A 15,384-nucleotide genomic window follows, 5' to 3' on the forward strand; every position below is an offset into this window, starting at 1 on the left:
GGGCTACAGAATAAATTAGCCATGTGGCTCTGTTTTCCAGAGGTACAAGCTGAATTTACTGATTGCTCAGCAGGTCTGAAACCACATCACTTACTCTAGTGGGTAAATACAGGATTAGGAATCTACAGGTGAAATGATGGAGTTCTTTGCCTGATCACTTACACCAAACACCAGGGACAACTCAGGTTTTCAGGAACATTTTTGTTTGGGGTTTTTTTTTTGGTTGTTTTCGTTTTTTGTTTTTCTTGCTGATGGATCTGACTAAATTCAACATAGGATGCAAGCATGGGGGTGATATTTCTATATGCTTGCAGTGTTTGTGCATAATGTTTACACACTTCATGGATGTTGTTTGAAATCTTTGCTTAAGTTCGGGGGACTCAAGAACTGCTTTGGGTGGAACTGTGAAGGTGGTCACCGTAAGGTGCCTCTCGGTGTCCTAGGGGGTTGGTATCACTTCAGTCAATCTCAAGCAGACCTATTTGTGGCCATTGCTAGGGGAGCAAGTAGTTTGGATTCCTGCATGCTACAGTCTGTTTAACAGCACGTTGCAGGGTGGAGGGTGACCCAAGGACTGCAGTAAGAGTGAAAAGGCATTTTGCAGCCACCAGGGCAGACCACACAGGAAAGGCCTGGATCAGGTTTGGTGACTGTTTACACAACTACTGAGCCCTGTAGGTTTTATCCCAACCTGGTCTGATGAGCAAGGTCCACCTATGAGATCATGAAGAACAAATGTTCACCTGCAAAATCATCTCTGCATGCAGTGAGATTCCCACTTTTGATAGGAGCTCCAGTGGTCTCTATGCTCAGATTTCTGTGAGCCATGAGCAGAGACACCTACCCCCCCCCCCCCCCCATACACACACACACACACGCTCTACAGACCTCTGTACCATTTAGCTATTCAGGACTTGCTGGGCTTCCCTTTATTTCTGCCGTGTTGCATCCTTTGCCAGGAAGCCCAGGACTTCTCTACAGGGAATGCTGCAACCTTGGGAGACTTAAAAAGTCTTCCCTCCCCCTGCCCCCCAGAAAAAAAAGAAGTTATCCTCTCCCCTCTATCCTGGGGCAAGGGATCACAGCCTGCTTACRAGGAAGGGAAAAGGGGATGCTGCAAGGCTCAGTTCCTCCGTGACCCCTGCCCAGGGTTTGGTTTCTCACATGCCTCGCTCCTCTGGAGAGAATTCAAAGGGGGCCTAAGCTGCTGCAGTGCTTCCCGCAGGAGCCCCTAATGCAGGGCAGCAAGGGCTGAGCACAAGGCCCAAGAGCAGGCGTGTGTGTGTGTAAATGGGGCAGCTTCCCCTGCCTGCAGTAGGTGCCCTTTCCTGGGTAATGGTGTGAAATTCCCCAGAAAAGTTTGTTCATGCAGAGGTTCTCCTTAGCCCAGCAGCTGCCCTCTAACTGCGTACAGATGTTCTGGGAGACAGTGTGGGTCCCCACTAACTTGAGGTTTCTTAGTTCATCCTTTGTGGCCAGCCATGGCTACTGGGGCTGTGTGACATGGGGCCACTTCTGCTGTTATGCTGTCCTCCCTCTGCCAAGGAGACCTCATTCTCTCCAGCAAGTGCATTTCAACTTGTGATGCGTGGATYGCTGGAAAAGGGGCGGTGGTACTTTCTTCTGGTCTGAAAGGGATAAGAAAAAAGAAGTTCACAGAAGCTGTGTAATATTCTGCCCGCGTAAAATGCMTAAATGGTCCCCACAGCCACTGGAAACAAGTTAGGCACCCCCAGCGTTTTGTTTGTGCAGGAAGGTGGCAGAAGCTGAGACCTCCTCAAAGGAGTGTTGGAGGAGCTAATGCAGCAGTACTGTTAAAGCAAGTTTTAGCACCTCCATCCAAGGAGCTCAAGAAGTTGCTGCAAGTCTGTTGAGCGTATGTTGGGGTGGAGGGTGGGGGGAGTGTRTGTGCACGTGCACACATGTGCACACATGGATTTTGCTTCTTGTTGCTTTTCCTTCTGTTGTTCAGTTTCATGATGGAGTGAAGAGCAAAAGCTTTTTGCTGGAGGAACTGTTGAGAGGGTGGGTGCAATGGTTTGATCTGCCATTTATATTAAACAGCCTGGGTAGACAGCAGATAACGTATCGCTCCAGTGGGATCGGAGGATCGGATTTGGAAGGTGATGGTGGGTATCCCTGCACCACGGCACTGGTGGACGAAGGATGCGGCACACACGCTCACCCGCGCGGCCGTGCCTGAAGAGCAAGCTCCCTCCAGAGGGAAGAGTTGTGCATTGCACCAATCAGATCATGCACGCATACAAAAGGACCACTTAAGGAACTTCGGCCCAAACTTGTAAATACGCAATCTGAGAGAAAAATATAGATTCGTTTTAGTAAACCAAGATTTGAYCTTTAAACTGCACAGGCATAAATAAGGAAGGGTATTAATCTGGGGGTTAGGACTTCAGGATAATCAGACAGCAATAATTTAGATGTTACTTTAACACAGTATTATGAAGAGTCAGAGAACATAGTATAGTGGCTAATATGTATGTAAATTTTTGAAAAAAATGCATTTTTTCTTCACTTAATTATTCCTATTCAATCAATCCGTAAGATGTTTAATTTACAAGAGCGATTAAAATAACTAGAGGAAAGCAACTGTACTCAAAGATTTCTACTGCTGGCCCTTATCATGAMCATGGCGTGTGCTTAGTAAATGTGTTCTTCATTGAAGCAAGTGACACCCAATGTCTGTGTGAACCTAGTTAGTGTATTAGAGGTTTGCTAATCTCTAAGCACCGTATTCTATACTTTTTTTTTTGCCCAGTGTATTGTACACACAATCAATGTAAAAAGAGCCTGTTCAAGATAGCCATATGTTTCAGAATTAATGTATATGTCTTATTACACTATATATGTGCATGTGCTGCTCCTCTTTTCAGAGGTCCACCTTCCTTCTGGAAGGCYATGTAAAGTACTGCATGTGTTACATATGCCAGAAAAATGCATCCACCACCCTCCCCATTAATAGAAATGACCTATTATAAATTTACTGAAGATACTATAGTTTTATAAATTGACCACATATGCCTGTGTAATATTTATTATATCACATTTCATAGCATTTCTGTTTTATGAAATTCAGCCTTGAATATGTCACATATGTTTTGCATATATATGCACTATTCAGCCAAGTATATCCAAGTAAAGTATGATAAATGTGTTCCTTCCACATGAGAAATTAAATGTTTTTGAGATTTTTTTTTAAGTTTATGAAGAGCAGCCTATACAAAATAATTACAATAAATCATTCATTCATATTTAGGTTAAATGCATGAATTTGAACTAGTAACAAAGTGATTAAGAACAAAAGCCAGAAAAGTCATATTTAGGACCTAATTCTATAAGGATATGGAGCAGCGTAACTTCTATAAAGGTAAAGAGAGCATCTGTATTTGCAAGACTAGCTGTTACATGGTGTAAAATCATCCAAGCTTGTATAGCAACTTCCAGCTCATGCTCCCAGAGTGATTCTGTAACTGGTAACAGATAGCCTCTCATCACCTCCATGAAAGGATGAGCATTTCATTATAGTCTGCCTCATTCAGAAAGCAAGTGCCCTTTTAATTCTGTTCTGCCTTGAGTTCTAGTTACCAGATGGCTCTTACAGTGTTTCCTAATTTTTGTATGAACAGCTCTTAGTGGGCGTTGGTAGACAGAGAGGGTGTGTTTTGTTGTTGGGTTTTTTTTTTTTTTTTTTTTTTGCTGCCAAATACACTCTCACTGAAGATGGTTTAAGTAACTAACCCACAGGTTGTTTTAGTGGGCAGGGCAGGAGTCTTCTGACACCATTGCTGTGTTCTATACCTGCGTGTAAAACGGGTAATTGCACAAGTGCCCAGGTACTCAGACTGAAATCCTTGGGTTGTATCTGTAAACTGCTAAAGGAAGTTAAAAACAGAATAAACAGCATGTAAAACTGCTTGAAGCACATTCATCTGAAGTGTTTGCACTATTCGTTTTTTCAATGGCCTTAGCTTGACTGATGGACAAGGGCTCTGCCTTAGTGTTTGCTTTTTCCCCTGCTTGCTTACTGTGCCCATTGTACCTCATTCCACTGGGCAGACAGTTCCCCCTCTCTTCTGTGCTCCAGCCTGCCTAGCTCACCTGCCACTGGGTTGGATGCGAGCCCCTGCAGTGTGGGCAGTCAGAGCTAGCACGGAGTGTGGAGGGGTCACAGAAGAAGACTTCCCATTCCAAACATCTCAAGGGGGCAGAATAGGGATGGCAAGAGGGGAGTGCAGAGGCCCTCCTCTCAGTCTGATTTTATTTGAGCRCTGCCTTACATATCTTTTATTTCAGCAAAAATGAAGCGAGTCTTTTATTCTATCCCCTTACCTGCTTGTTGTCAGCTACTTCAAACCAGATGGGCTCAAGAGATAACACTTTAAAGACTCAATGTCTCTATTTAGCGTGATGCCAAGTCTGCATGCCATCAAAATAYCTGAGACAAAAAAAAAAAATCTGAAAAGATAATACTTATTAAGTATCATGTTAAAAGCAGCCTAGGTGCTTTTCTGTGTCCACAGACCATATGTATCCAAGAATCATTAAGCTTTCATATCAACAACATTTCTTTTAATTACCATCAAGACAAATACCATGTCCACATTCCCTTCCATGTTTAAAATTATTATGTAGGCCCATTGCGCTAACCTTGCCTCCTACCTATGTCAGAACATGTCAATAGCAATCAGTGCCACAGGTACTTGGAAAATGTACCTTTGCAAGCATGAGATGCCAGAACTGTGGAGCAGAAGTCTGGCTCAGCATTTTAACATGCTCCCTAGATTCCCTGATCTGGACATAATCAGGTTCAATATCTATGCAGCTGGGAGGAAACAGATCACTGCTGTCTAGAAAGTGCCACAGGTTTTTCCCACTCTAATTTGCGTACACTTTGAATAAAAACTAGGAAGAAAGAGCATTCAACTGTAATCTCAGTCTGATCAGCATTTTTTTTTTTTTTAAGACTAGAACTTCCAATTGAAATAAAAAATTGTTACAATAAATACTTGCATTGCCATGTCACTCTCTTGTCACAAGTCAGTACTGACCTGAGATGGTTCTGCAGTACATGTAGTACAATAAATATACACTCCTCTGGGAGAGCACAGGCATTTTTGGACAGTGTGTTTACATTGTTCCCAAGACATGCAGTGCATGTTGCAGTTTACAGGATTTCCTAATGTTCCAACACTTTTAAATGGAATGTGGGTGACAGCAAATACTTCTGAAGAATTGGCTTGCAAGTTTAAAAGGACAGACCTATCACCATCTGCTTACTCTAAGTACCTTTCCTCCCTGCCATCCCTTTCCTTTTTCCACGAGGAACCTGGCATCTCAGTTTGCTTCAAGGGCCTTTGTGCTTCTAAGTTTGGGGGCAGGCTGCTTTGTTTGGTTTGGTTTGRGTCTTGCCCCCCGCCCCCCTCCATTCCCCTTCCCCTTATAATACTGAACTGCTCATCAAAGTCCACCAGGTAAAGTCYGGATAAAGCAATACACAATAATGCTACTAGTTATATTTCACACCATCAATCAAATGGGCAAAACATTCACAACTGAGAGATGCTGTTGCCACAGTCCCAACTATGATGTGGTTTAATAATACTTTATTGTGACAAAGGTTTTGTGATGGATTGTATGGGGRGGGGTGTTTAAATGACTAATAGCTAAAACTTAGAATATCCCTTCTCAGACATGAGTATTACATGCTTGGGGGGAGAGGGGGAAGAGTTGTCACTACTCTGGTACAAAATTCTTATTTTAATAGGCTAAGCAAAGGCAGCTGATATCTTTAAAAAAATGCACAGTGGGGAGCAGATGCCTCAACCCAAACAATCCTGTTATTTTGTATTACTTGACAAGAAGGCGGGGGAGGGCACAAATAAAACTATACATGCAAATGGCTGTGTGACTGACCAGCTTAAAGTCAGGCTGCTGGTCTTGTCTTAAAAGGGGTGAGAGTATGTGTTAAGGTCAGGGGACAAAGAATTTGATATCCAGAATATGGCTACTTGCTCTGTGCTTAGTTTGATATTAGTGCTTAGTACTGGGATCCAGACTGGAATTTCAGAATAGTGCAAATAGTGGAAAAAGTCACGCCACCTTCCTTGTTCATTGCCATCACTTTCTTGTAGCACACCGAATGGTCAGGCTTAAACATCAAACCTTGTGTCTCAGCATTGCTTTAACATGTAGTATTAATCCAAGCAGTCATGTGCCATGTTTTAAGGAATGATCCATACTTTCACACCACAGACATACAGCCAGAAAAGGAAACACATTGATTTAGCACTCAGTAATCCTTGTTTAATCCCCAGTCCTTTGGTTTACATCATTAACATGGCTGCTGCAGCAGTCAGTGTTTTAACTTCTTCTTGGCAGACTGAATTAAGGAAAAGATTTATTAATTTGTGAGTTGGCTTTGTAGATACATCTTAAATGTGCTAAGAAACAAACCAATCCAGAAGCTAGTATTGACTTTTAACTATAAAACTCCACCCTAGAAAAAGCAAACCTTTGCAGCAGTCCAGGTCAAGCTGCACAGAGTAATTTATTGGCTTATTAATGCAATTGCATTGTATAGGGCTAAATTTAACAACTTTCTCATTGCAGGCCCTCAGCCTACTTCCTTTTTCACTCATTACTACAAATGCAGTTAATCTCCTCTTTCCTTGCTCATCTACAACTAGGCCTGGAATGCTTTATGGCATATGCACAGATAAGAGAAAGGGGTTGGAACTAATGGATTCATTTGCAGAAAATGTTTGAGGGTCAGAGATCACCATTCATTCCAGTGGTGATAAATATTCCATGTAATTGCTACACAAATGCTAATGTTTGGGATTTATTTCTATTAGTTTATGAATGCTGGTTGCTTTCTCCCCTCTCATAGTGCCAAAGACGATCCTTGAGAGGAAGCCTTTTGTAATAATTTAGCTGTCATCACCTTCACTCCCAAATCCTTTAGGCCAGGTACAGGCTAGTCCTGTTCCTTTTTGGCAGGTGAGATTCCAGAGCTAGCTCCAGCAGCTTAAGGTGGCTCTTCACTCATAACCTTCTTGCTAGCAAGTAAGTCAGCTGTACTCTTAAGTGATAAACATGCCAATGTTACAATTTTAAAGAAGTTTAACAATTTTTCTGAAAATATTTTAATTTCCTAGATGCAATCAAATAACTGTATTTTACAGTCTGTATAGATTGCCCCTCATGTTGAAAAGCATGCTACTTTAGGAAAGTCCAGGTCTGCTCCTTAAGCAAATACACTTTTAGAAGACTGCAATTCACATTCAAATATCAAATTAATATAGTCTGTTTGCTCAGTGGAACAAAACTAATGTGAAAAACATTAAAATTCCCCTTACTGACTAGAGTGGGGTTTTTTGTTTTTTTGTTTTGTTTTTGTTTTTTTAATCAATAATCATGTAAGGTATTAATGAATTCATTGCTATAACATGCAAAAGTATCACAGGGATAGTTCTTTGGTAATGGGAACTAAATAAATATAGGTTAAGTCTATTCTTGCAAGCAGATCTGCATACATGTGTCCTTCCTCTTGAAGCTGATGAAACTCTTCACCTCTGTGCATGTCTGCTAGCAAGATTACAGATGCAGTTCATGCCCTCATTTTCAATTTGTGCTTGCAGGACTGAGTTTATTTTTAAAACAAAAGCAAAGGGCAGTAAGTTAGATGTGAAGGTACATAGCTAGTAATCCTTAGTATATCTTCCAAGAAACTTATTAATAAATCTAAGCCTCTCTTACGAGTCTCCCTAATTACTATAGACATTGACATTAAAAGGCTATTTCAGAGAAAATATATACTTGGAGCGTCTAACGCTCATGCTCTGATCTAAGAGCATTCTTATTAAGACATTGGGTATTAATCTGTTCTTCTTAGAGGGGTTGCCACTGTGCCAACATTATGGTGTTTGCATCAAAAGTTATTTCCTACTGTGGATGTAAGGTGCACAGTCTTCATTAAAGACACACTTTGCACATTGCATTGGGAGCGAAGGACTAGAACACAAGAGGGGAATACTGCTTAGTTTGGGGTGGTTATGACCCAACCCCTAAGCCAGCTGTGTCTAGAGCAGAAGCCAGGCTGTGACAATACCTTCAATACTCACAATGCCTTTGGAGCATTAATGCTCATCAATGGCATTCAGAACAAGTGGTATGCTGTGCACAGCTGCCCTGAAATACTGGAGAGGTTTGCATCTTAACCCAGCTCCTTCCTGAAACTGTCTTCTTGCAGCCTGGAGTACTCTGGTGGCAAAGCAGCCTTTTCTTGTCAAAAGAACGAGATGCGAGTGATTACAGGGAGTATGTGAGGCCAGTCTCATTTTGTACAGTAACCATTCACCCAAGATGGGTGAGCCGTAGATTTCATTTCCTTTTCTCCTGGATGGGAATTAAATCTACAGTTCTCAATTCTGTGGAAGTTGTCCAAGACTGTAGGCTGCTGTTTGGTGCCATGGAAAACAGGAATGCTTCTCCCTCCAGCCCCCCCACCCCCACCCTCTCATCTCTCAAGTGCCACTGCAGAAAAGATCTCAAGATCCTTAGGGAAGGGGTGGGGGAAATGAATTTTTAATGGCTGGGATGCACGGCTGGGAGAGGGAACTGGCTGTGGGTTTGCAACTCAGGGACTGCTTATGCATCTTCGGGATGGGAGTTAGTGATAAACAGTGGAAACTAAATTTTGCTCAGAAGCAAACTTTTCAGATATAGTCTAAAGCATGTCAGGCTCCAGCACTGAGGAGTTCCATGCCTGTTGTATCAGGATTCCCAAGAAGGTGTTGCTGGCCTTGATCATGCTCCACACAAAATGACTGTAGCAGCTGTGCCGCTAACCCTGTGTCTCCTCGGGAGGGGTCTGTGGGGAGTGTAGAGTGCTCATGTTTGACACAGGACACCTTGGGTCAGTGCTTGAGGAGATGCAGAGTTGGCTTTTCACCTTCCAGGACAGTGCCTAGCCACCAGCTTGCAGGTAGTTCTGGCACATGGACTATCGTCATTGCTTTGAGGTTGTTGATGAAGGTGGAGTGATTCCACAGGTTAAAGCACAAGGTGCTCTCCTGAGCAGGTGGAGACTTGCAGTCTGCTTATTTCACTTAATATTTAAACAATTTATTTAGAATCTAAGTGAAGAGGAGACTAAAACCCAAGTACTTATGCACTGGGTTATGTTGCTTTGAAAATTAAGGGTCACTGGGTGATCATGCATGTGAATTCTCCTACAGCAGAATTTCACTAAAAGTTATGTTTACAGAGCCCCACTCAAATGGATGGGACACTAGGCTCAGTGCTGCCTGACAGGCTTCATCTGTGCTACATGACAAGACAGGTCAGCCAAAATGAAATCTCTTTGCAAGCAGCCTAATGAAGAGTATCTTGACCACACATGACAATGTTTTCTGTAATGATACACTATAATATACACTTCAATTTTGACCTACTTAAAGAGAGGGGAAAAATATTTCTTCCAGCAGTAGGCTTGTGGAGAAGGTCTCTGTCTCATTCCATAAGACTGCTGGCCTGGAGAATCTTGTACTGTCTGGATAGCTCCTCCTTCATGTGGGAGGTGGATGGCATGTGGAGATGGAGAGATTATCATCTATACAACTGTACCTGGTGGGTGTAATGAACACCAGCACCTCCCCTTGACTCAGGATCACTCGAAATTAGGCCTTAAATTTCAACTGCAGTGTGATCCTCCATGCAGCTACCTAACAGTAAAGAAATAATCAAAGAAACAAATTATTTAAAGTGTCATCACACTCCAAAACGTGAAAGGCCAAGCTGTGTTTAGGAAAGCCTGGCAACAATATGTTGTTTCTGTGTTTTAATGGAAAGAACATCAGGCTTGGTGCTTTAGCCTTTTAGTTCAATAGTATTGTCTTTGCCTGCAAAGCACAGCTGGATAGCAGACCTTAGAATTCACCTGTGCATTTTCCCTGAAATAATTTCTGAAGCCTTTTGATGTTGCTGCTCATTACAACTTTGGTGACTTTTTCTTTGATGTCCAGGCCCATACAGAGGCAGAAACAAATATTTCCAATAAAAGATCAACAGAGCAGCACTGCCATACACAAAACACTTCAGTTTGTGAAGCTGAGTTTTAGTCTGCAGGCCACCTCCTTTTTAAATTACTCTGTCAACAACCTGGCACTTGCTAATTGCTTCAGTGGTATAGTTATAACTGCAACTTCCTGACAAACCTGAATCCAACAGTAAGATGTCTATGAATGGACTGTTCCATGCCCAGTATATGTTTTAAAAGAATGCTATTGCTGTCTCATGATTGAAACAAAAAAAACCCTTTATGAATGAATTTCAGCTTCCATGACCATAGAGATGACAAGTTAATGGATCCATTTGCACTCTGTGGATAAGGATTTATCCATGCAGTTCCCTTAATGTTAATGGAAGTCGTGTAGCTGAATCCCAGACTTGCCATGCTGAAAACTTACCCCTAACTCTCCAAGGAGAAGGGTGCTAATTGGATTGCTGAGTTTAAATCCTTCTGCTAGTCAGTCTATGGAAAGGATTTAGCACTGGCTCTGTAAAAGGCTTTACATAGCTTTGCAGTGTAGGGCAGGGGAAGTTTTTTTTCTTTCTTTCTTTCTTTCCTGTGATTAATTGCAAGGCTTGAGGTGACAGGAGACATAATGAAATTCATAAATGCCAAAGGCCGTCCCTAGTCACATTCCTGGCTGTTGGTTTAAGTTAGAAACTGACAGAAGTGTGAACAAATCAAGGTTGTTCCGATAGCCTTCAGTTACAGGGAAGAAAAAGTAACTGACAATGAGAAACCACTGGAGGTGGTTTAATGGGTATAAATTCTCAGGGAAGAGTCATATTTTACACTGATTCAGATTCTTGGATACATAAATGACTTACAAACAGATGTATTCTGCCCCCACAGCAGTCTGAGAGATTCCAGTCCCTTTTCAGAAAAGCAGAAATTGGCACGAGTTATTCAAGCAACTTGCCAAAGAAAAAGCCATGGCAAAGCCTGCAACAGAACTCGGAGCTACTTCTCCCGTGTCTTCATTCATGACTGGCTTTGCTCCACTTGTTATAAATTTTAAAGATCAACTCTCCTCTCTGGAAAACAAAACTTGCAACATTGCAGTTGAACAAGCAGCAGAAAAATTAATCTAACACTTTCCAGAGACTCTCACTTCAGCCTGGAAATAKGTGCTATTGCTTCCCCACATCCAGATTTGAATTACTGCTTCACCAGTCCTGCTTTCTAGCCCGTGAAAGTGCAGAACATGTCATGTCTGAGTATATATTGACCAGACACTGATGCGGTGATCTTTTGAGCCAGCTGCTAGCAGTCTCTCAGTTGGGTTTCTGTGATCTGAGAAGGACACACAATGGACAGTTGCTGTGTGGTAGTCCAGCACTGCTAAGGGCTTCATTTTTTTCCAGCCGAAGATCCTGATGCGATGATCCCACCCTGCTGTTGCTAATATCTTCTTGTCTGAACGGATGGTAATATCAGATATGCCAGAGTTGACAAGTTTGTGTATTTTGTGAACCTGAGTAAGAAAGTTGTTTTAAAAAATTTGATATCATCTATAAACTAAAGAAAAAGTAACCTTTGGGGATTTCAGAAGCTACAATGCCCACCCATAAACCCTGGTGCCAGGCAGGTAGTGTGCAGCTTTTCACCATGTGGTGGATGATGTCCCAGTGAGAACAGTTATAGACGAGAGGTGGAAAAGCCCTTGACCTGAGCCCATCTCCAGCACCAGTCTCTTTCTCTCTCTCTCTCTTTTTTTTTTTTTAAAAGCATCTCTTTTCTGTTTTAACTCATATTGCATTTAAAACTCTTTATATTCTATCACAATTGAAATTCTGAGTCAGGGGTTTGTGTTTGAGATTTGGACTACACATCTTTGCCCTTCTAGCTATTCTTGCATGAGCTGCAAAGTTCAAAGCTATGGCTGTGTATTTTCCCACTTCTGCACTATTCCCATGCTGATATTCTGATCTAGCATTTAAACTACCTGCTACTTATTTCTACTACTGTGGCCCCTCACAAAAACCCCAATAAGCTGTGGTAGCATTTACCACAGTCTTGAGAAAGGAATGCTTCCAGGAGTTAGGTTACAGTGTCAGGAAATCTGTATTTCAAGTACTCCTTCCCAAGAGACTTTTATTTACACCAAATTCCAAGAAGGGGATTATGAACAAGTTATTGATTTCAATCTTGGAAGCCTTTTCTTACTGTTTGGAGACTACTGGGGCACAAACTTCTGAGGGGTATGATTAAATTGGAAGGCATTTAGCATCCTTCTTGAGGCACTAGGACTGCACACTACCTAGCCCTCAAAAAGAAAGTTTTCATTTTGGAGTCTGGAACTTCCTCTGAAGTACAAGGAAAATGGACTCAGTATTAACACACTTCTGCTTTTCTCACCTCAGATAACTTGCATTAGTCAGCAGTCCATCTCTGAAACACGTGCAGTATATGCATCATAGTGTATGTATGTTTGTGTTGAAATAGCATAGCTTTGTCACAATGCGGAAAAGCCTTCTGAGTGTACTCTGATCTTTGCGTGGTTATCTATATACATAATTCAAGATTACAGTTGGAAATGACATGTTAATGCTTCCATGTACTTAAAAGCTAACATGTAGCTATTTTGTACCAAAGCTTAATTCAGTGCATGTTTTAATACACTACATGTTGTATACTGTTTTCCTCAGGAGGGAAGGGATTGAAAAGCACGTTACATCTGAGTAATTTTCCTCTAAGAAGGACATTCCATGATGCACAATCAGTACAAGTTTTTCGTGAATATATTGGTTGCAGATCACATTAGCTATAATATTGGATCTAGAAAACTACAACCCATGAAATGCTAGTCAAAGTTGGTTTCAGATACAGTGGAGCACATTGTGGAATCTTACAGGAACAAAGCTGTAAGTAGTTATTTTTCAGCGATATAATAAGTATCCAGCTCTTCACTCAAGCAGCAATATATCTAAAAGATATGCAAATTCGATGAGAAAAAGGCTAACTGAAACTTGGTATGTGCTTCTTGCATCTTCCATACATTCCTATTTTAAACAGGCCCTGAAGAAGGTGTCTACACCCAGTTCAGGACAGGGGATAGCAAGTGTTTCTAAAGCCTGAGCAGCAGTAGGAGGCTGCATGTAGCCTCTCTGTGGAGTTACAACATGGTCTGTAAAATCTGTGCTTTTTGCTGGTACATATTTTATTCCAAACTCCCCAGTTATGCTAACACAGCATGGCTTCAGTGGGATTTTTTGTTAGCATATGTGTACTAGCAAGGGGAGGATACTACTGACATCACTAGCCTGGCAAAAGTAAGATGGGCCTTACTCTGTAACCGAGGTTATTAGCTAATGGCTATAACCAGTCCTGGGTGTAGTGTTTCCCATCATTACTGTCAATTACGTGGGCAAGACCCATACAGCAAAATCAAGACGACTGGGAGGAACTGCATGTCATCAGCAAGCTGCAACTTGAAAATGAAGCCTATAATGGTGATGCCTTTTGGCTACAGAACATGAGGGAACAGTGGGCATTTGTGCATGATCTGCAAATACTGGAGGTGAGAGAGAAAAACAAAACAAAGTAGAACAACTTGCTCGAGGTATTCATAGCCAGGTGAAACCCTATTGCACGGATTTGGGCCATCCACTCACTTATGGGCAACTATTGTAAACATATGCATACTAACATATTTTAACCAACTGATAATTCAGAAAAGAAAGAGGGAAAAGCTGAGGTGAGCTGCTTTCAGCCAGTCATGGCCAAGGACAATTGCAGTCACTAGCAAACATGTTAATAAACTTTGACATGCTGAGGCCAACAGATATTCACCTCTCCTTCCCTCCTGAACACATGGCATCTATGATTTTTTTCTTCTAATCTCCCTCTCCTACACTCCAAATCATGTCTTTAAGCCCTGTTCTTAATTAGAGAAATAGCCAATATGGTGGGGACAGCAACTGGAGCTTCAGAATTTGAGAAACCTTAGCAACCCAACCAAAGCTTGTGTGCTTATTTACATTACAGCTTATAGATTTTTTTTTTCCTTGTCATATAAAGTAAGGAGCTTCTGCGATTATCAGATTTCTCAATTCTGCTTTGTTTAGTCACCTGCAGAAGCTGTTTACCTTGTATGTTCTTCTGCCACAAACATCATCACTTAATTATACTATCTCATCCAAATCAGAAGGCTCATAACCAATCCAGTCATTTGCTGACAGTGATGATTTCGGCAACTTTCTGGTAGAAGACAATACACCAAACTTTCCCCATCGGGATAAACTATGAAGTTACCTTCATCATCTATTCATTGACACACTGGAACATTGCCACTTAAAACAGAGCTGAAGTACCATCATTGCGTCATTATTTCTCCAACAACAGATAGCTATGCACCACGTTTACTTATTAAAACCTTTTAGAATAAAAATAATGTGCAACTGAGTGGCTTTCCAACGTCTACCATTACCTCAGGTACCTGGAATGTCAGGAAAAAAAATCCCCATCTGGTTTATATTATTAATGCAATTGTGGAAAAAAACTTAATCTAGGTCCTTGACAATTTCTAGTGCTCGTATAAGAGATGCATTTTATTATGGAATTCACACTATCCATGAAGCACAGAAACAATACTTATGGTTTACAATACTTGGCATTTAAATTTCTTTTGAGAAAAGTTACTATCTCTCAGTGCAATGTGCTGAAGCTGCAATTAACCCTGCATCTCCTGGGCATGTGAACACTCTGTGGAAAGCAATACCTGGAATACTTCAGGTGAACAACTCAAGGGTTTATTTTTCCCATGAGTCATACCTGTACCCCTGCATTACAGTTAACTCATAACTGAAATGTGCTGTGGGGAACAATATTTTCTTTATCAGACTACCATGAACTTAGGAAAAAAGCAAAGATATAATGAATATGAAGGAATAGCTTCCTCTCCAACACAAAGCATTTGAAACTGTAGGAAACTTGTCATGATGTCAGATTTCTTGCACCTTGAACTTAGAAAACTAGTCTCAATACCAAGTTTCTTACTGAGACTTTTCTGCTCACCTTTCCCTCTGCTTCCCTGTGCTAAGGACTCTATCGCCTACTCAGGTGGAGACATGTGCCAGTAGTGAGAGGAAGAACCAACTGAAGGCTGCCACAGGGAGGGGGAGCAAAACGAAACCATGACAACTCTGTACCTGACTTGTTAAACACATCTTTATCACATTCACTTAGAACTCCTTCACTACTTATTCAGAGTCTAGAGTACCTCTTTTACAATGTGTCTTATTGATTATTAAAGTTCAGACTTTTGCCTCAGGATCTGGTGAGCACTGTCTCCT

The 15,384-nt window shown here is 41.5% G+C and overlaps 1 protein-coding gene across 6 annotated transcripts in view; it reads right to left on the reverse strand.

Annotated features, from left to right (window-relative positions):
* Positions 1–10,816: 10,816 nt before the first annotated feature.
* The window catches only part of GNB1L (G protein subunit beta 1 like), a 43,106-nt gene continuing 38,538 nt past the window's right edge, over positions 10,817–15,384 (reverse strand). For 3 of the 6 annotated variants that reach the window (XM_026091879.1, XM_026091878.1, XM_026091876.1), the window contains exon 7: positions 11,085–11,564. In XM_026091879.1, coding sequence (XP_025947664.1) covers positions 11,298–11,564 — 267 coding nt within the window. In that variant the 3' untranslated portion in view covers positions 11,085–11,297. Of the gene's footprint in view, positions 11,565–12,448; positions 12,596–15,384 lie in introns of all 6 variants that reach the window. The other 3 variants (XM_026091875.1, XM_026091881.1, XM_026091880.1) reach the window with 2 other exon arrangements.

This window comes from Apteryx rowi, unplaced genomic scaffold (assembly GCF_003343035.1).
Source record: "Apteryx rowi isolate R43461 unplaced genomic scaffold, aptRow1 scaffold_93, whole genome shotgun sequence".
Classification (NCBI taxonomy): domain Eukaryota; kingdom Metazoa; phylum Chordata; class Aves; order Apterygiformes; family Apterygidae; genus Apteryx; species Apteryx rowi.